Source organism: Pogona vitticeps, chromosome 2, assembly GCF_051106095.1.
Source record: "Pogona vitticeps strain Pit_001003342236 chromosome 2, PviZW2.1, whole genome shotgun sequence".
NCBI classification, from domain to species: Eukaryota; Metazoa; Chordata; class Lepidosauria; order Squamata; family Agamidae; genus Pogona; species Pogona vitticeps.
Window position 1 is genome coordinate 176,696,526 of NC_135784.1, and position 21,292 is coordinate 176,717,817.

At 44.4% G+C, this 21,292-nt stretch overlaps 1 protein-coding gene across 2 annotated transcripts; it reads left to right on the forward strand.

Annotated features, from left to right (window-relative positions):
• Positions 1-1,228: 1,228 nt before the first annotated feature.
• On the forward strand, positions 1,229-21,035 carry SLC35A2 (solute carrier family 35 member A2). Of its 2 annotated transcripts, none has more exons than XM_020814303.3 (5): positions 1,229-7,494; positions 10,021-10,203; positions 11,272-11,423; positions 12,484-13,205; positions 19,483-21,035. In XM_020814303.3, exons 1-5 carry the CDS (start codon positions 7,434-7,436, stop codon positions 19,508-19,510), a joined length of 1,146 nt encoding a protein of 381 aa, XP_020669962.2. In that variant the 5' UTR covers positions 1,229-7,433; the 3' UTR covers positions 19,511-21,035. The 2 variants fall into 2 exon arrangements, with proteins under 2 accessions (XP_020669962.2, XP_078242630.1); XM_078386504.1 differs by lacking the exon at positions 1,229-7,494 and adding an exon at positions 7,858-9,909.
• Positions 21,036-21,292: the final 257 nt, after the last annotated feature.

A 21,292-nucleotide genomic window follows, 5' to 3' on the forward strand; every position in this document is an offset into this window, starting at 1 on the left:
GCATCTGCAATGGGAATGCACTGTTTACTTTTTTTATATAACCTACGGAATTGGAGACATGAAGGTGACTGAGAAGAACAGCTCCAGACATACCTCTTGATACTTAAACCACATCGGTTGAACAGTACTGTATTTAATCCTTACAAAGCCTTGGTATTCCAGATAGGATGAAGACAACCTGATCACCTTTCTGACAGCAAGAACTACTTAAGTGACAAATACTATAAAATGGTCAGATTTCAGACAATCCAGGAGAACTGGAACAACTTTGGTACATTGCAGAGATGGAAAAGGCCATACTGATTGGAAATTTCTGGAAGTTGTACCCCTTTTAAAAAAAGTAACTTCTTTAGTTTAAAATGAAGCCCATAATTAAGCCTCTTTACCTCCTTGTCATTAAAAAGACAGTAATATATTAAATAGCCAACCATTTTCTGCCTTCCCTACCATCCCAGATGTGGGGTGATAGGAAACCTGAGATATAAGTCTGCCTAACAGTAATAACTTCTCTTTCGTTCACACTTCCCCAACACCAGAGTCTTTTCCAGGGAGTCTTCTCATGAGATGGCCAAAGTATTGGAGCCTCACCTTCAGGATCTGTCCTTCCAGTGAGCACTCAGGGTTGATTTCCTTCAAAATGGATAGGTTTGTTCTCCTTGCAGTCCAGGGGACTCTCAAGAGCCTCCTCCAGCACCACAATTCAAATGCATCAATTTTTCAGTGGTCAGCTTTCTTTATGGTCCAGCTCTCACTTCCATACATCGCTACTGGAAAAACCATAGCTTTGACTATGCGGACTTTTGTTGGCGAGGCGATGTCTCTGCTTTTTAAGATGCTGTTGAGGTTTGTCATTGCTTTCCTCCCAAGAAGCAGGTGTCTTTTAATTTCATGGCTGCTGTCACCATCTGCAGTGATCATGGAGCCCAAGAAAGTAAAATCTTTCATGCCTCCATATCTTCCCCTTCTATTTGCCAGGAGGTTATGGGATCAGTGGCCATGATCTTAGTTTTTTTGATGTTGAGCTTCAGACCATTTTTGGTGCTCTCCTCTTTCACCCTCATTAAGAGGTTCTCCTCACTTTCTGCCATCAGAGTGGTATCATCTGCATATCTGAGGTTGTTGATATTTCTTCCAGCAATCTTAATTCTGGCTTGGGATTCCTCCAGTCCAGCCTTTTGCATGGGGATAAACGTCTATAAAAAATAAAAGAGAGGAATGGTTTCTTAAAAACAAACAAACTCCCCCTACTTGCTATACTGTTGCTGTGAAATTACACTTGCTATCTTGATCTAATATAGTTAGATCAAAGTTCATATAGTTCATATAGGAGAAATTCCGATATCAAAACCACACTTGTTTTGGAAAAACTGGGCAAGGCACCAGAAAGCACAGGAATTGCAACTTAACCAGAGGCAGCTGGAAGTTAGATGAAAATCTGGTGGTGCCACATCTCTGCCAAATATATCTAACAAACAGTTTCTGATGTAGGCGACGCCCTGTATTCCTGACCCCCCCCCCAAAAAAAGTCCTATGGTTAATGACTCAGGTCTTGTTGACTAAAGGTGGAGGCTTCTTTCTTTGAGTCAGACCCTCTGGTGTTAGATTATATGAATGTATACATTTTATGCGAGATGCAGGAGATTGGCCAAGGCCTTTGACTTCCAATAATCTAATAATATTCTAACAACTGAAATGTACCTGAAGTTGCTGGGGAGAAACAATGCTTGGGTAAAAACCAAGAGTGCTCTCTATCTCTTTTGAGTTTTTTGTCCGGTACTGATTGCAAATTCTTGGTCTGAGCCTCAGAGGCGTTTTTATCATGTGCATACTTGCCTAAGCCAATATTTTGTCCCGGCTTTGGTTTGTCAACCTCAGAAGTCTAGTGATACAAACTAGACTCCCCTCCCCACAAGCCTTGACGTCTGGCTTCTCTTGATGTAAAGGCCTCTGGACGAAACCCTAAACACCTCCTAGTAACCCAGGTGTTCTTGGACTGCAACTCTCAGAAACCCCAGCCAGCAAGACTGGTGATAGTGAGGGCTTCTGGGAAAACCCATTTCCCTAGAAAACGAGTGAAAACTATTTTAAAAATAAATACATTAATTAAAATTATATTTTGTGAAACCATGTGATGAGACAATGTAGTGAAACAGTAGAACAGGTAAAAATGTGGAAGTTTGAGGTTGGTTGGCAGGTGGAATAAGGAGGGACAGGGAGAGAGAGGAAGTTGGCGAGGAGAGGATGCAGAAGAGAGGCCAAAGAGAAGAGCCATCTCTGCTGGGTGTGAGATGACAGACAGCAATTTTGGATGTGTGTAGACAGGAGGCACTAGCACAACCCAGTGCATCCCAGTATATCTACCCTCCCCCTGTGTGGAAGCCAATGTTGGAATGGTCTCTACTGCAACAACAACCACAACAACAACAACCACAACAACAACAAACCAAAATGACCCAGAACAACCTCAGAATAATGTCGGACAACACCACTGTGTGGGTGAGCTGTTAGCCCAGACTCTAGAAAGAGGTTGTGTGACTGTGGCTCTCTAGGTGTTGTCAGATTTCAACGCTCACCACTGGCTATGCCGACTAGGGTTTGCTGGGAGTTGTTGTCCAATTACCTCTAGAGGCCACACACTGCCCAGCCTGAGTCCAGAAGTAGTTGAGTCTTGTGCAGAATACCTATTTGAGTAGAGAAAGACAAACTCAATCCACGCCTTTGGGTTCTCTTATCACTTGCTGTTGACATGACAACTGAATGCCACTCCCTTATTGAGAAATCAAATGTTCTAGTGCCGGGGGGGGGGGGGGGGGGGGAGGAATGCTTGACTTGTGAAATCAGCAGGAGATGTTCCTGTAAACCTTCTCCCTCAGGGGTGTTGGCCTAGGAATGCCAAACAGGATCAAGAAGTGACGCACAGTGGCTTCCCCAGCGTCACTCGAGTGTTTACTTCTCTGCCTGGGCACACACTTCCCTGCCGCACCCTGACAAGACCTGCGCTGTTCACCTGCGTGAGTCCTTCGTGTACCTGCCTGGGCCCTTCCCAATTGCAACATCCGGTCGGAAGTTGTTTCATCCCTAGAAATTAGTAGCAGAGGCAGGGAACTGGGTCAGAGGTGGCTTTTGGGAGAGGCAGAATCCTTGGGTTCAAGGAAGAGGCTTTGTTGCAACACAAGGTAAAGGAGGGGTGATTTGATCTATTACTATACAATTATAAATATATACCATTCTTATCCAGGGTGATGCCATCCAGATGGGATGGTTGGGGATGATGGGAGTCATAGTCCTTCACATGTGGAGAGCAACTGGTTGGGAAAATATTGTACCCACAGCAATTAATTTAACTGAAAGTGAACAACATATAATCTATGGTTCCAGCAACGTCGCAGGAGTTGGCAGAATGACACATGCTGCCTTCGGGACTCCAGCTCCAGATTTTGCCTCGAGGTTAACTCCTGAAGCCTTTTGCATCAGTGGATATAGCCACAAGGCAGTTGTATTGGCTCTTGCCTTTCCATTGGACCATTTCAGCAATGTGGAGAGGGGGGATCTGCTGCTTGGGTAACAGCCTATCCTCCATATTACCTTACCCAGGCTTCATGCTCTGGAGAGGACACTCCTCGATTCAGAGCATGTTACCATAGTCTCTTGAGACTGAAGGATGCCTATGCTATAATCTATGGTGGTTCCTTGGCAAGGCATCTGCCAACATCCACTCTCTTTCTACCCACAATATGGAAAAGTACTTAACAATAACCCTGTGCATGCTTCTGTGTGAGTTCAGTCCCAATGAAGTCGGCGTGATGCATTTTTGAGTAAACGCGATTTAAGATCTTCCAGAGAAGTTGCTCTCTCAGCCCTGTAAACATCTGCTGGGGACATAGGTCAGGGCCCTTGCAGGGACCTTTCCCAGACTCTGAAACTTCCGGGTCGGAAAGGCTTGATTTGCTTCTTTCTCTATTGTCTTTGCATTAGATATTTTTATATCTGCACTATATATTTTTATACATGCCTGGTCTTGTAGTTGAAAAGGTTTTAATGCTTTGGGAGTGAGTTCTCTTCAATGAAGCAGAAGTAGATGTTTTTCTGGAACTCTCTGGCTTTCTCCATAATCCAGCGTATGTTAGCAATTTGGTCTCTAGTTCCTCTGCCCCTTCGGAATCCAGCTTGCACTTCTGGGAGTTCTCGGTCCACATACTGCTGAAGCCTACCTTGGAGGATTTTGAGCACAACCTTGCTAGCGTGTGAAATGAGTGCAATTGTACGGTAGTTGGAGCATTCTTAGGTACTGCCCTTCTTTGGGATTGGGGCGTAGACTAATCTTTTCAAATTCTTTGGACACTGCTGAGTTTTCCAAACTTGCTGGCATATTGAGTATAGCACCTTAACAGCGTCATCATTTAAGATTTTAAATAGTTCCACTGGAATGCCATCACCTCCAATGGTCTTGTTGCTAGCCATGCTTTCTAAGGCCCACTTGACTTCACTCTCCAGGATGTCTGGCTCAAGGTCAGCAACCACAATATCTTGGTTGTCCAGGACATCCAGATCTTTCTGGTATAATTCCTCTGTGTATTCTTGCCACCCCTTCTTGATGTCTTCTGCTTCTGTTAGGTCCCTACCATTTTTGTTCTTTATCATGTCCATCTTTGCACAAAACTTTCTTTTAATATCTCAAATTTTCTTGAACAGATCTCTGGTTTTTCCTTTCTATTATTTTCCTCTATATCTTTGCACTGTTCATTTAAGAAGGCTTTCTTGTCTATCCTTGCTATTCTTTGGAAGTCTGTATTCAATTTTCTGTAACTTTCCCTATCTCCCTTGCATTTTGCTTCCCTTCTCCTTGTTGGACAGCCACTTTGCTTTCTCGCATTTCCTTTTCTTTGCATGGTTTTTGTTGCTGCCTCCTGTACAATGTTACGAGCCTCCATCCATAGTTCTCCAGGCACTCTGTCCACCAAATCTAGTTCCTTAAATCTGTTCTTCACTTCCACTGTGTATTCATAAGGGATTTGGTTTAGATTATACCTGACTAGCCCAGTGGTTTTTCCTCCTTTCTTCAGTTTAAGCTTGAGTTTTGCTATAAGAAGGTGACGATCAGAGCCACAATCAGCTCCAGGTCTTGTTTTTGATAACCGTATAGAGCTTCTCCATCTTTGGCTGCAGAGAATATAATCAATCTGATTTTGGTATTGCCCATCTGATGATGTCCATGTGTAGAGTCTCCTCTCATGTTGTTGGAAAAGAGCGTTTGTGATGACCAGCTTGTTCTCTTGACAAAGCTCTATTAGCCTTTGCCCTACTTCGTTTTGAACTCCAAGGCCAAACTTGCCTGTTGTTCCTTTTATCTCTTGGCTCCCTACTTTAGCATTCCAGTTCCCTATAATAACAAGAACATCTTTTTTTGTGTCAGTTCTAGAAGGTGTTGTAATTCTTCATAGAATTGGTCAATATCAGCCTCTTCAGCATTGGTAGTTGGTGCATAAACTTGGGTTACTGTGATGTTGAAAGGTCTGCCTTGGATTCATATTGAAATCATTCTATCATTTCTGAGATTATATCCCATTACAGCTTTTCCCACGCTTTTGTTGACTATGAGAGTGACCCCTTCTATGGGATTCTTGCCCACAATAGTAGATATGATAATCATCTGAATTGAATTCGCCCTTTCCCATCCATTTTAGTTCACTGATGCTCAGGATGTCAATGTTTATTTTTGATATATCCTGTTTGACCACATCCAGCTTTAGATCTTACATTCCAGGTTCCTTTGCAGTAGTTTTCTTTGCAGCATTGGACTTTCCTTTCACTTCTAGGCATGTCCACTGCTGAGCGTCCTTTCGGCTTTGGCCCAACCACTTCATTAGCTGTGGAGCTACTTGTACTTGTCCTCCGCTCTTTCTCAGTAGCACGTTGGACGCCTTTCGACCTGAGGGTCCCATCTTCCAGCGCCATATCTTTTAGCCTTTTGTTTCTGATCATGGGGCATTCTTGGCAAAGATACTGGAGTGGAATTGCCGGTTCCTACTCCAGGTGGATTGCGTTTAGTCGGAACTCTCCACTATGACCTGTCCGTCTTGGGTGGCCCTGCACGGCATAGCCCATAGCTTCTGAATTACTCAAGCCCCTTTGCCACAAGGCAGCAATCTGTGAAGGGTTATTAGATATATGTAAAAACCAGTAGGATTCTGGGCATTATTTTTTCTTTGTGGAGTGGCAAATATGAAATAAAGGACAAGGCAGAAATCCTGGCCTTTATCACAATTGTAATTAGCATTCATATATCATTACCCTTTCAGTTGCTTTTCAAAGTAGAAGCAAAGATATTACAGTGGAACACATGTCTGATCACCACAGTACAGTACTGAGTGACTGGGTGGGAAAGCAGCCGGGAGGGGTGACTTTGATCCACAACCCTCCCAAATACCCCTGAGGCTTTAATGAAGTTCAATTTATTTAAATTGTCTCCTCTAGACTACTCCACTCTCAAAGTCAATACACAGTTTCATGAAAAAGTCTTGGTAGTTTTCAGGTAAAAAAATGCACACAAGCTTTAAAATAACTGCAAAGAGTTTTTTTTTTTTAAAAAAAATCAGTTTTTAGACTGGTGTAAGAAGCCACAGAGTTCCAATGTTTAGTTAAAGGGCTTTAAAAATATTCTGTTTGAAGCTGACCTTATTATAGGGCAGAGAGAATGACAGAAGAGTGCAAAATCAGAAGGACTCACGTGGTTGATGAGTCTCTCCCCCCCCCCCAAAAGTCCTTCCTCCATGCCCAGTTTTCTACTACTAATAAAGAGATACAAATAACTCTATCAATTACAGTGTTTCGATGCTTAACATTGTAATCTTTCCAGACATGGCGCCTTCCAGAGGCTACACAGCTTGAGCTACACGGTCGATAGGCAATACGGCCAATGCTTATGCTGGCTGGGGATGATGGATGTAGTAGTACCAAACAAATGGAGGGGCCTGTTTGAGGTTGGCGAAGGAGGTAAGAGGCAGTGATGGGGGATGTTGCTTTTCAGCCCTTGCTCTTGTTTCCTATGCTGGTCTGATGTTCTCTCTTTAAAAACAAACAAACAAACAGTCCGTCTTTTACAATTAAAAGACTTGCGTGAAGAGGTTCTGCTCCAGTTTTGCCGTTAGATGGTAGGCGTAGCAAACGAGAAGTGGAAGTCGTACAGTTTGTGTCAGTCTACCCTTGCCTAAGTCTATGATTTTATAGACCTACGTATTTACTGTGGTCCCTGCGTCGGACGTTCTAAGGAGGACGATCTCTATGGAAACGCGTTGGTTTAAGGATGCCCTTCCTTTTACTCCGCCTTTATGACTTTCGACACTTTTTTTTTCCGGAAGCGGAAGCGGACGAGCGACTGGGATGCGGAAGTGCCGGCTGCGGTGGGGTAGCTCGGTTGCCCAGCGGTTGCCACCATGGCAGCGGCTGGGGTCCCGGGAAGCGGCGGTGGCGGGAGCCCAACAGTGGCTGCAGGAGGTGAGAGTGGGGGCACCTGCATCCTTTTTCCTCGGAACCTGCCATGGGGCTGGGCCAGGAGAAAGTCCTCCCTGCCTGGATGGAGGGGGGCGCGGGCGGATGTGGGGAACAGGGAGAGACGTGCAAATAAGAGGGTTGGTTCTTTTTTGACACCCGCCGGATTCCTAACATCCTTTGCGGGGATGCTTCTCCCTTCTTCGCCGCCACTTCACGCACACCTGGGTCCCTCCGGGTGTGGTTGGAACCAGCTCCCATTAGCCCCTGCTAGTTGTGACCGGGGACTTTGGGAGTTGTAGTGCAACAACATCTGGAGGGGGCCACAAGTTGTCTACTCTCGACGCGCGCTTTAAGCGTTGCCGTCTTCCTTCCCTCGATGTGTGCAAGCTCCGGGGTAGTTGACTGCTTGCCTGGTGCATTTGCCTCGAGGACTAAAACGTCCATGTCGGTGTGCATAGTAGTGTTTGGTGGGGGGGGGGGAAGGATTCCATCTGTTTCCATTGAGACCGTTGAAGCGATTGAATGAATATTAATGCCTGTGGATGCATTATATTATGTGGTCACTGTGGAAGCATTATATTATGTGCTCCTTCCTTTGTTCCTTATCCCTTTCTCTCTTCTTCCTCCCTGCCTTTTCTTTTTCTTTTTGTTGAAAGAGGCCAGCAAACTGGTAGGCAGAAACTGCTAATAGCTTTGAGGAACCAGGGTTGAGTATTTTATTATCATATTAACAATAATTGCTAGTATAATGCATGACTGCTGTACAGGAGTCATCACAGCTAGTCGTGTAGATAATCATTAGTTTAGATTTATTCTTCTTGTTGTTCCTATGAAGATGGCTCATATGTCTGCCATGCCTGTTCAAAGGCAGTAGGTCTTTGATTACCAGATGCAGCTATAGAAATCTGTCATACTCATTATTGTGCCTGCCTTGTGAACTTCCTGAAGGACCTAGATCGACTTAACCTAGCTAGCCTGTTACTCAGGCTATCTATCATATGATGCAGTACAGATGTTTGATTTAACCACTGCTTCTATGGTTTGAAGATAGGCAAATTTTAAAACTAACATGAGAAAGTCCCTGGTTAGAATTTCAACAACAGAAGTTGCATTGTCTTCCTGCTCTGGAGAATACCTATTTAGCTGTTTGCTGTGGGCAGTTTCGTGGTTTGTATTGGGCCTTTTCTGGTTGGATTTCTCTTTCAGGAAGTGAATTGCTCCTATACCTAAGAATGGAATGTTGTTCTACAAGATGGGACTGTGCCATTTCTCTGTCCCACTTCCTGATAGGTGCATGTTTGCAGCGCCAGGTGCAGGACACATTTGCAGAGCCAAACAAAACAGGATGCCAGTAGTTTGAAGGATCCGGTTTAAGCGTCAGCAGAGCAGGATGGAAACCTCTGACCTTGACTTTTAATATAGCATTCTGACCTAATTCTGTAGATGTGAAAGACTATGGGGAGGTTTTGTTCTGCACTTATAATGGGCGAGCCTGGGTGTTTTATCTTTTGCTGGAGCAATATTGTTCAACAGCTGAGTTGCGAAGAACTGCTGGATAGCTCAGTGGTTTAGGTATCTGACTGCTGAAACAGAGGTTGGGAGTAGAGATGGAGTTATTCTTCCCGATCGGCTGGCCTCTCCAGGCAGGGGGAGGGAGGATGAGGCTCCCTGCATGGCTGCCGAGTGGCCAGCCAAACGGGAAGAGAGCTTCACTCTGGCTACAATTGGAAGGATGAGTGGGTCTGCCGCCGCTGGTGGATCCGTGAGCTAAGTCTAGCTGCGCAGGGATATTCGTATTCATATTTGTATACTAATATGAATACACCCATCTCTAGTCAGGAGTTCAATTCCCCACTGGGATTCCTTGACAGGGCTGGGCTTAATGATCCACAAGATCCCTTCCAGCTCTGCAGTTTGAAGATTATACAGTATTATGATTTCACCTGACCTCATGCAGCCAAGTTATTGAGCAAGCCTTCATTATTAGCAGGTGGTCCAGAAAAATATTAACCCTTGTAGGTCTTGATCTTGTATCAGGTGAGGTGAACCTAACTCTGCAGTTGCTTGGGACTGAAAGTCACATCAAACAAAGACTTGTGTCCTTGTATCTCCCTTTAAACAGACTTATTTCAGGCAAGGGTTTAATATGCTCTGTCTTCAGTGTCCTGGTCTGCAAATAGTTTTATAGTCTGCATATACTTCCTCAGCATGTTAAGGTTGGTGGATTTGGGCTTGCCATTCTTCCCAGTTCCCCAAAGTGTGCTGCCATCCATCTCTGCATTTGGCTTGGTGGTTACAAAGGGACTCCAGTTACTGATGCCCATGTGACTTCTGATACATGTGGTATCAAGAGGATTCCTGCCGTGTGCGATTTTCCATCTGCCTTCTGAGATATCCCCAACACTCTTGTTGTGAAAGGTAATGTTTCTCCAAATCTCTGTCTCTTGACTGATCGTGGTTGTACTGTGACCGTTGCTGCTTGTCCCTGAAGCTGAGAGGCTGAGTTGATTCTCTTTTTCCCTTTCCCAGGTAACCGCCAGTTGAAGTACATCAGTTTGGCTGTCTTGGTGGTACAGAATGCCACTCTCATTCTCAGCATCCGCTATGTACGCACCCTGCCTGGAGACCGATTCTTTGCCACTTCGGCGGTGGTCATGGCTGAAATCCTTAAGGGAGTCACTTGCTTACTGCTCATCTTCATCCAGAAACAAGGTGGGAATATTCTGTCTGAGGGACTAAGGAGCACTTCATTCTAATGGGCCACACTCACTGTGCTCACGAGTGGTCTTTCTAAGGGTGGCCGACTTGAAAAATATGCACCTCTTTTATGTTTGGCAGTGTCTTCACTTAATTGTTCTTTGTTATTACCATCTAGGCTGGACTCGGTGTGATTTCAGTGTTACTGTTGTAAAGATAAGTATAATCTGAGTGTGTGCCACAGGTTATATTTACATACATAAATAAGAAAAATACTTCATCTATTACATCTATTAAAAAAACTTTGATCTCCTGAAAGATAAAAGGCCCAGATTTCAAACAAAAAGCCTTTGTGGTTACATTCACCTGTAGAACTTATTGCTTTGGGATACATGATGTCTACTCATAGAAATTCCTTTATAAAGGAATTAGTTGAAAGAAAACTCTGGATATTAGCCATCATAGCCAGCAGTATATTTGCTTTTATAGGTAGCATAGCTCTCATATTGAGGGAGGGGACTGGCATGGTCAGGACCCTCTCGGGAACTTCCTCATAGTTCAGTAGATAACAAGTTGAGGTTAAATAGTGTGACTAAGTGTAGAAAGAGCCTGTAGTACCCAGTTGTTCCTCCACATAGTACTCTAGGGATGTTCTATGTCCAGTTCTATGCCACTGCTTATCTATCCAGAACTTTTTTCTGCTGGCCCTTGACATGGGCTCCTGATTGCAACAGATTGTCACTTCCCATTTTGAAAGACTAGATGGCTTTTCCTGAGCGAAGACACTCTGGTTTCCCAAAGTGAAGAGTAGCAATTAGTCTATCCATCTGTACCTCGTTTGCTGATTCCCCTGTGTTTACCAAGGCACAGGCACATGAGAGGAAGCAGCAGAGGTGCCATGACTGCGGTTCACGTTAGAGACGTAAGGATTAAAGAACACTTTGAATCTTAATTCTCATGAGGGAGATGTCTGTGGGTGGGTTACTCAGTCATCCAATTCCTTTTTGGTTACCAATAAATTATCCTCATTAAAAGATAGTTGCCAACTGAGACAGTCATCTCTGTTTGTCTGTGTCTCTCCAGGTAACCTGAAACAGTTTGTCAGCTCTCTGTATGACTCCATTGTGGTGCAGTACATGGACACACTCAAGCTAGCAGTGCCTTCTCTCATTTACACCCTGCAAAACAACCTCCAATATGTGGCCATTTCCAACCTGCCTGCAGCCACCTTCCAGGTGAGACACCAACCTTGGGACTAGCCTTCTGCAATGCTGTTTACGCAGAGAGTCTTAGAGCTCAGTAATGATTGGTTCATTCCCTTCACACACTCTTCCAACCTATATTGAATGCTGTGTATCCTGAATTGTGCACTAATACTTATAAAACAGCTGTCATTAAAGTCAGATGCTGTGGGTTTCCGTACTTATTTAACAAGCTTTCACTGACAACACTCTTTCCCCCCCACACACACACCTTATTCCCACACTGAAAATATTTGCCATAGGAAATTATTCATTAGAGAAGAAACAGTCACCCTTTTCTGCAATAGCCAGAGGTGCCTTGGAAAGGTATTTGTGCATCCAAGTGCTTTTAAAAAAAATAATCCAGAAGTCTCTTTGGAGCAGGTTACAGGTATGTCCAAGGACTGTGTGTTCTGAGCCCAGAAAATCTAAATTATGTGATCTGTATAAATTAGGCAAATTAAGCACATCACTTTTTCTCTCTCCATAGTTTTGCATAATATATTCTTGTTCTGTTAAGTCAGAGTGAAGAATAAGCCACTCCTCTGGGGACTAGCTGGACATTGTTGATTTATTTTCAAGTGTATGTTTGCGTACTCAAGGACTAGAGACTTGTTCCTTTTATTAAAATGAAATCTGAGCTCATCAGGAAGTTGAACTCTGTCTGTCCCCAGAGCTGCATTTTGCCTGTTTGCTCCACTTAGATGGAGTTATAATATATGTGAAGTCCTAGGTATTTGCTTCTGCTTATCTACTGCTTTAGCTGTTTGTTTTTCTACACTTTCTCTGCATCCTCTCAGTGAGTATATGGAGTTATAGTGGGTTTGCTTCACATTTGTTGAATCAATGCAATTTTACACACAATGAACAGGATGCAATCTGGAATGGGATTGGGGTACAAGCCTGTACTCCCTCATCTGATGTAGTTGGTAATGCACCAGTAATAAAAGAGGAACCTCTTTAGCTAGCTTGAGAATGGGTTGAGGGCATGGCTGGCTTTTCTCCCATCATGTGGCATATTGTGGTGCCTACTAAACTGCACTGCCTTTCTCAGGTCACCTATCAACTGAAGATCCTCACCACCGCTGTCTTCTCTGTGCTGATGCTCCGCAAGAGCCTCTCCCGTCTCCAGTGGCTGTCCCTTGTGCTCCTTTTTGCCGGTGTAGCCATTGTCCAAGTGGAGCAACAGCAGACGGGGGGCAGAGTGACCCCCGGAGGCCAGGAGGTGCAACAGAGCTACCTTGTGGGGCTCGTGGCTGTGGTGGTGTCGTGCCTCTCATCTGGTTTTGCCGGGGTCTATTTTGAAAAGATCCTCAAGGGAAGTGCAGCGTCAGTCTGGCTTCGTAACGTCCAGCTGGGCATCTTTGGGACCTTGCTGGGGCTGTTGGGCATGTGGTCCACGGATGGGGCAGCCGTGGCTCAGCGTGGATTCTTCTTTGGCTACACCCCACTGGTGTGGGGAGTGATCCTGAACCAGGCCTTCGGTGGCCTCCTTGTGGCTGTAGTGGTGAAATATGCAGACAACATCCTCAAGGGCTTTGCCACCTCCTTCTCCATCGTGGTGTCCACCGTGGCTTCCATCTACCTCTTTGACTTCCATCTCAACCTGCTCTTTGCTCTAGGAGCAGGCTTGGTCATAGGGGCTGTCTACCTATACAGCTTGCCCAAAGGACCTTTGGCTAGCCGGTCCTTAATGGGGACGGCTATACAGCATCAGGGTCATGCAGCAGAGAGCAAAGAACTCCCTTCGGTGACAACAGATGGCTACCTGTCCAAGTCAGTGCTGGTCAATTGAGAAGAACAGACCACATCTTCTGAACCTGTGGCTGGTTTTTTTTGTGAAGCTTTCTTAACACTTGTTCCCCCCATCCTGTCCTGCCGTTCCACCCTCTACTTCTCTCCTGCCCTGTGGCCACCTCGGCTCCTTTCCTCCTTGTCATCCCCTTGCCTTTTCTTTGTCCTTGAGTTTGTGCTGATCAGGTCCCATTACCCTTTAAGCTCACCGGACAGCTCCTTTCTTCTCATTAATTGGTTTCCTCTCCTCATTAACTGGACCTGTAGTATACAACTAATCTGTACTCCCCTTCCACCTTCTTCTGCCGTGGCCAACTCAAGTTGCCCTGTTCCTTTCAGATCCTTCAACTTTTATATCTGTTCCCCCACTGTCCTTATTCAGGGACACTCCCTGCCCCAACAAGAAGCAGAGGAAGAGTATGGCTGCTTTGGGATCAGCCATGTCCTTTGCCCCCCCCCAAACAACCCCAAAACATCTGTCTAGTTTGGGCAGTGCAGAGAAAATTTACAAAGAGGTGTATTTTTATATGAACACTTTGAATGAAGGATTGAACTGTAGTCGCAGTGCGTAAGGGGGTGGGCTGTACTCTGTGGGGAATTACTTGCTCTTTGTTGAAGATATCTACTGTGAAACTAAACGAAGTCGGTTTCAAGTGGGAGAGATAGAACTAGATCCCTGTGTGTGTATCTGAAATTGGGGGAAGTCAGGATTGTCTGCTGGGTATGGAAACCAGGAATGAGTGAGTGGGCTGCTAGGAGGTCCTGGTTCAATTCTGACTGAAAATCTGAGTGTCTGTGTGACCTACTAGATTACAGGAGAATGGGGGCTGGATGTGCATCATCATTTCTTGCCACCAGCCTGAATTTGGTATCCTTAGCACTTGAGGATCCTTGGGGCAGGGAGGCATAAAGCACTAGATATTAATAAAGGTTTTGCAACGAGGGAAGACTTGGCCAGATGAAAGCACAAGCTAACTCTCTCCTTTAACATATGAGGCAGTTGGATTGAAACTGTAGCAATGGCGACGAAAACATGCTATTTGGACAGGGCTGCTGCCTGTGGACAAAGTGTGTATGAAGTTAGACTTGTATCAGGTGGAGAACAAAGGGAGGAAAGAAACCCTTCAATGCCTTCCTATGTAAAGGGGGGGGGGGGTCCTTGGAAACCAAGATTTGTATCCTGGCCCCTCTGGAACAGAGTGGCATCCACTGAGAGTATCTATGCATCAGGATGCTTCCTGCTACTGACAGCTGATACCAATCTGCTGCTTTCATAGATCACAGAGTGGATCCAGTGTGCGTGTTTCAATGTGTGTCTAAACTGCCACCATGATTCCTGGCCAGCTTGCAGGTGCACCATGTATATATGGCCCATTAAGGTGAAGGCAGCCGTACATGTCTCATCTGCCGCGTGCTTCTGCCGTCGTATGTCCGAGTGGGCATCTAGTCCAGCAGTGCCTTGTGAGGTGCTCGCCACGGCGGTTGGGCTGCAGTCAGCTTGATGGTTCACATCTTGTGCAGATTTGAACTGAAACATGATGGAAGGGGAGTCAGGCAGTGTCCATCGTGGTGCCTCAGTTTCTATCCTCTGTTAACAGTCGCATGAGGGTTGCTAAGATTTAGACTGCCTTTTTCCTAAACGCTTGTGATTCTGTGTTGCCTGGCTGGTTGCGATATTGGGGGACTGGGCAGTACTAACCCTAGATGTGGGGTTTAGGTGTTAGGTGTGGAGGTTGGTGGTTTTTTCCCCCCCTGTTCTGGCTGGGCTGGGATGAGAAGATTATGAAAAATAACACTGTGTTAACTGGGTTTTGTTTTTTGTTTTTAGATTTGCTGATCATTTTCTACAAATTCTGCTTTTTTAAAAGGAGAAAAACAAAGAGCCTGTACTGTTTGCCAATGTACATAAACCACAGATGAATAAAGAGAGTGTATTTATTTAGCCTTATTGCTGAATGATTGAGGCAACCTTGGAAAGGGGGGGAGGGTCTTTGTCTCACTCACTGCATGTCTAACCTTATTAACACTGGGAGGGGCACTGGGTTTGAGGGCGGGGGTAAGGGTGGTCTTTTGCTCCTTAGATGTGTGGGCTCAGGATCAAGCTGCAAAGGAGGCAAACAGGAAGCGGCTGGTTTTTGAGTCAGGACATGGAGGACAGTCCCTTCTTAAAGGAGAGATTTAGCCTTGGATCTCCCCCTCAACCCAACCAGAGGGCTGTCTCACCATGGGCTGGGTGTGAGCAACTTTTCCTCATCCCACAGATTTTTCCTCTTGGGGAACAAGAGTAAATAGGGCTGGGCTGCCTGCTGCTTAAATCCATCCAGATTCATTGCTTCCTCAGGTCTATATTGAGGAATTGTTTAAAGGGATGTCCTTGGGTTTTATATTGACACATCTGAGAAGAGACATGCTCTCACATAGAAGCAATGGGAGATCTTGAGGCACCTTAAAGACAGTGAAATTTCACTGGTCTTAAGCTTTCGTGGGCTGCTGCTGCTATCTTTTACGTCGCATAAATAGTGTTCATCTTTAAGGTCCCACCAGACTGTGTTGCTTTTGCTACATTAAGCTACTGTACATCCTTGGAAAAGTCTCTTGTGGGAGAGATAAGGGGGAAGGTCTCTTCTAAGTCCTACCAGTACTCGCTTTGGTAAGTAAGTTTAGTGAAAGTCATTAACTTGAAAACAAAGGGGGGAAAAACCTGTCCAGTTAATTGGGAGTACTCTTCATCAAAATGTTAATTGAATCAATATTGCAGCTGTAGACTAGCAAGTCAACATTTTGTTTAAAAAATGTAAGATATCAGTTAAGATGAGAAGAGACTGATGCCATATCTCTGATTCAGGCCAGCATCAGGTCTTGGCTTGTGCTTGGGCTGAAAGAGAAGTGACACATCAATTCGTTGTATATATTCCACCAGTTTTTCTTTATCAGGACCAGATTCCCCCCCACCTCCTTTTTTAAAATGTATGTTGAGATAGAGCAATTTCAATAACATAAGCTATTAATATACCAATTCTGCCATGCACTTTCATGGACTTGTACCTATTTAGTCCCTTAGAGAGCTTTTCAGGATGACTGCACATAAAACCCATGTGTTGCTGCTGCTTTCCTCAGATTTCAACCCCCTCCCCTTCTCAATAGCAATTCAGTCCTGGACTGTCAGAAGATGCTTCTGACTTTGAAATTTCTGGTATCTATCTAACTGTAAATCTGCATTCATAACATTTTTATGTTTCTCCTCCTCCATCACTGCCTTGTTCAGACAGTACATATTGGCGAATGGGATAGAGAAGCTGCTTCAGGATAAGTAGGACCAGATTGTTAGGAGAGTGATCTAGTCAGTTAACTCTTTCTGCTCAAAAAGCTGCAGGGCAGACTTTAGCAGAGGAAAAGCACATTCTGCCATGTTTCTCTGAGAAAGAAGGGCATGTCCTCGTGTTTCCTAAGAGTGGCACATAACGAGGTGTTTTCCTGTCGCGACCTTGATTATTGGACACAAGGGAGCCCGATGGAAAGCTCAGGAAAGCTGGGCTTCCAGATATTGGAAAAACTGCATGTTTGGATGAAAACCTCCAACATTCCCCAGTCAACATGGACGCTGGAGGGATTGTGGCCTTTGTCTAAAAAAATAACTTTCCCAAGCTCTTCTCTGGTCACATCACTAGATTGGGGAATCCATTGACTATAGATTGTGTCTTTTGCTGGGCCCAGTAGCTGAGACTGGAGGTGGCAGAATCACACTGTTGACTGTTCATCTGTAGGGCAGATTCTCTGAAGAGGTGAAGCTCTGTGATGAAGGGCCTGTTCTGCCTCCAGAGGGCCCCAGATGCTATTCCGAGCATCACTAGTTCTGCCTGGGAAAGGCTGACATGCTGGAGAGATGCTGGTACCGTGTTGGCAATACCAAGCTAGACCGTCTGAACTGGCATAACAACTTGAACTGTTGCTTTCTTGGACTATACCTCTGAATATTTCCCAGCTTTTTTGGCCTCTTTTTAATATATGTATATATATATATAATATAAAATATACATATATCTTATATATTCTCCTTATGAGGAGAAAGGTGACATATACATAATTTAATGTACATGTATATAATTTAAGTTATTATATGTAAAATTATTTATATGTTAAATTATTATTTTAGTTATTATTTTAAATTTATTGAAATCATTTGTTGCTTTTCTCCCCATAGGACAGAAAGTTTAACCCTACATTGAGAGAGGGTGGGGAGAGTATGAAGCATAGATTCCAGTCATACAGTTCCCCCATTCAGACTGGTCTAATCCAGGAACAGTGATGTTTCTGTATAGTCGGAAGCATCCGTTCTCTCTTTAAAGAACCTGCTGCAGGCAGGTTCTTTAAAAATAACAAATGTAAAATCAAGAAGCATGTAGTCGTTTAAAAATTTGAGATTCCCTGATGTGGATTTTTTAAAAAATCAAGGTATACAGACAGCCCAGAAACTGTTTACATAATGCTGTATTTTCTGTGAGTTTCCACAACTGGAATGCATAAGAATTGTTATCCTATACAGATTTTGTAATCCTATGCATTGCTACCACTTTTATTTTAAAGCCAAGTTTTGGTCTTTATAATTACCAAAACATTAAAGAGTGTGAGCAATACTTCATGAAAAGATGTACCTCTTGTGGAAAATAAGCAAAGGTGTATACATTTGCTTAATTGGCATATTTATTTTCATATTTATACATAGATTCTCTCCTTTTAAAATGTTACAGTTGCTTTTAATAAGTGCTCCATTTAAACGCTGATGGCATAACAAAAACTACAGCCCTTCAACAGGAATTGTTGGGTTGGTGTGCATGTGTATTTGCCTGGATATGCAGGATCTGATTTATGTTAGTCAGAAGTGTTTAGAACTGCCCACTTTGTCCAAAGGAAACACCATCTATGACTACCCTGTGTTGGCTGATCACCGTGTCTATGCCGTTTGTGATGGAGATGGAACATATTGGATTGTACCACAGTAAAAGGCCTGAATTAGGCTAATGACATGCTCACATCCCTATCCCTTAAAAAAAATCACCACAGAATTTGTCATTTCATTTAAGAGGAAGGATGTTTCTAGCTCCCATGGTTAGACAAAGAAAATTGGATGTGCAGTGGACAAATAGTGGTGAAGGCTCAGGAAAGTGAGGAGATTTCCATGGCTATTTGTAGGCCTCCGGGTAGTTCCTAGCAGGGCTCTGTGCCTTAAGAAAACCCATATCCATACACAGTAGCAAGCACAGGGGGAAACTACTATGTTATTCAGATTGTTGGAATTTATCTACCCTATCCTGAATAATTACATTATTCAGACTTTTGGAATTCAGCTTCTATATTGGTTATGCTCACTGGAGGTGATGTGGTTAAAATCCACAACAGCTTGAGAGACATGGGTTTCTCACTCCCGATTGGTGGAGAAGGCTTGTTACTTCTGTTTTTAAGTCAGGAATCCTTGATCTACTACAGATCACCCAGAAGTGTAGCTTCTACCCATTCCTGATATAAATGATGGGCAGAATGCTCGGTTCCTCCATGTTCCAAAAGAACACATTTATCAAGACAGGGACGTGGTGGCGCTGCAGGCTAAACCACAGAAGCCTCTGTGCTGCAGGGTCAGAAGACCAGCAGTCGTAAGATTGAATCCACGTGACGGAGTGAGCTCCCGTCGCTTTGTCCCAGCTCCTCGCCAACCTCGCAGTTCAAAAGCATGCAAATGTGAGTAGATAAATAGGTACCACCTCAGTGGGAAGGTAAAATGGCATTCCCTAGTCACACTGGCCACGTGGCAACGGAAACTGTCTTCGGACAAACGCTGGCTTGAAAAACGGGATGAGCACCGCCCCCTAGAGTCAGACACGACTGGACTAAAAATGTCAAGGGGGACCTTTACCTTTACCTTTAATATTTCTTACACCGGTATCCGTTTGCTCAAAGCAGTGTAGATGGCTTCCCTCTTTACATTTTACACACTCAACCATCTTTGGAGTCACACTATATTTTAGCCTACGAGTATATTCCTAAAAGCCACCCTGCACTGGCTTGAAGGACTTGGTGTGCAATGTTACATTTCAGCCTACCTCCCAGCTACTGTAAAGGGTTGTTCCCAATATTTTAATTCTAAACAAGGTCTCTTACCAGAACTGACCAGCTTGGGGGCAGCTGGTGCTTCTAGCAGACAACCAATCCAGCAGGTCTCATTTTTCTCTTAGTTCAACCAGTTTTCCCCCTTTTTTTCTCCTAGGATCTCAGCTAAAGAAAAGGGCTCTTAAGGCATAATTGGAAGCAGCCTGCAAGACTCCAGTGGCATTTCAGCAACGGTACCCACCCACGCTCAACATTGAGACAACACTTCGACATTTCATAGGAACCTTGTAACGTTTACAGGCTTTGCGAGATCTCCCTTGAGATGCTAGACTTCTGGCTTGGCCCGATCCGAGGCCTGGCATACACAGTTTGGATTCGTGGACCTGTACATCTTGACACCCAATTTCACTTTGCTTTGTTGCCAGCTTCGCATTGGTAGAAATCACACAAAGCAGTTGCAGCATTAAGCAGTGGCTTCCCGAGTGTGACTGGACCATTACAGAGGGACAAGTAGCTACTTAGATATTTTTGTAAAAATAAGAGCAACACCTATGATTGTTTCTTTATTTCAGTAATCCTGAACTCTGAACTTGCACTTTGTGAGAAGCAGGCACAATTGTATTTGCCCGCCCTCCATTTTAGGACTGTTGCAGATGGCAGCATTTGGGATAATACCTACCTTTTTTTCTCCCCGTTTCCCTGCCTTCCCTTTGCTTAACATCTAGCTTGGCGGCAACCTGAAATCTTCCAACAGTGTAGTATTTTGATTGGCCTTGAGACTGGCATTCCTATTGCGATTTATGGGATTTCTTTTTTTCAGGGGCCAAACAGACCCATTTGTGCTTTTGTAGAAGCCATCACAGCTTCAAGGCCGAAGGCAAGACTTGTCTGACATCTTGGCCACAATGCTTTTGGGTGACATCAGTTCAAGGTCAGAGACGCAGATACCAGAGCTTAAGGGAAGGCTCACAAAGGCCACATTTTCCTGGTTGTTTGCACTCTGTGACACAAGAAGACCCGCAGCGAACAGCACTGTCCAAAAGTTCTGGGTGTAGCAGCTCACGTGGCAAGCTAATACTTGATGTCGCTGTACTCCGATTAAGAGGAAATATCCGCTTGTGAATCAGTGTTGGGAGCGTGGAACTGCCTAGTAATTGTTCTTCACTTCATCTCAGATGAAGCCATTTTTTTCTGAAGCTCAGAGACCGCCACCAGATGAGTTCCCAATCTGGTACCAAAATATATCTTGCTCCTGATACAGAGAGCAGAAACCATAACAATCCACGCAAGCCCCAACTCAGAAATGGGAAATGTGTGGCCAGCCAGATGTCAAATTACAACTCCTATCATGTGCCCTTATTGGTGATACTGTGAGGAGCAGAGACTGTGACCCACAGCATCTGACCACACCTGCTCCTCTTAAGCTTGCCACTGCTACCTCACTGTGTATGCTTATTTCCCCCAACTCATGCCAGATGAATGGGGGAGGAAGGATGTCTATTACCTACTAGGTCATAATGGCACTCCTACCCTCCCACCCATGGCCATGTGGGGGGCCGTACCGTCATGCTCAGTATTAATTTTATTATACACTGTTGAAAAGGGTCCATGTTTTGGAACCAGCATATTCTAATTTAAATACTCACTAAGCTGCATTTTCTACTATTAAATATATATATCTGCAGAAAGCAATACAGCTTTGTAAGCAAACAGACTGAGTGTGGTTCCTTAGAGCTGAATGATCGTGGCTAGACATTTGGGGAGAAGAACATTTTCTAAGATACCCAAGACTCTAGAGAGGGGCAGAGAATGTGTGTAGTCTACCCTCAAGGATGGGATCAGAATGAGCAGAAGCTACCAGAAACTCTTCCATATGGGTCAGTGACCCAATGCTGGTAAGATACAGAAAAATGGGAGAAGCAGAGGTCATTGTAGGGGGTACTGAACATTCTAGGAAGACACAGGGA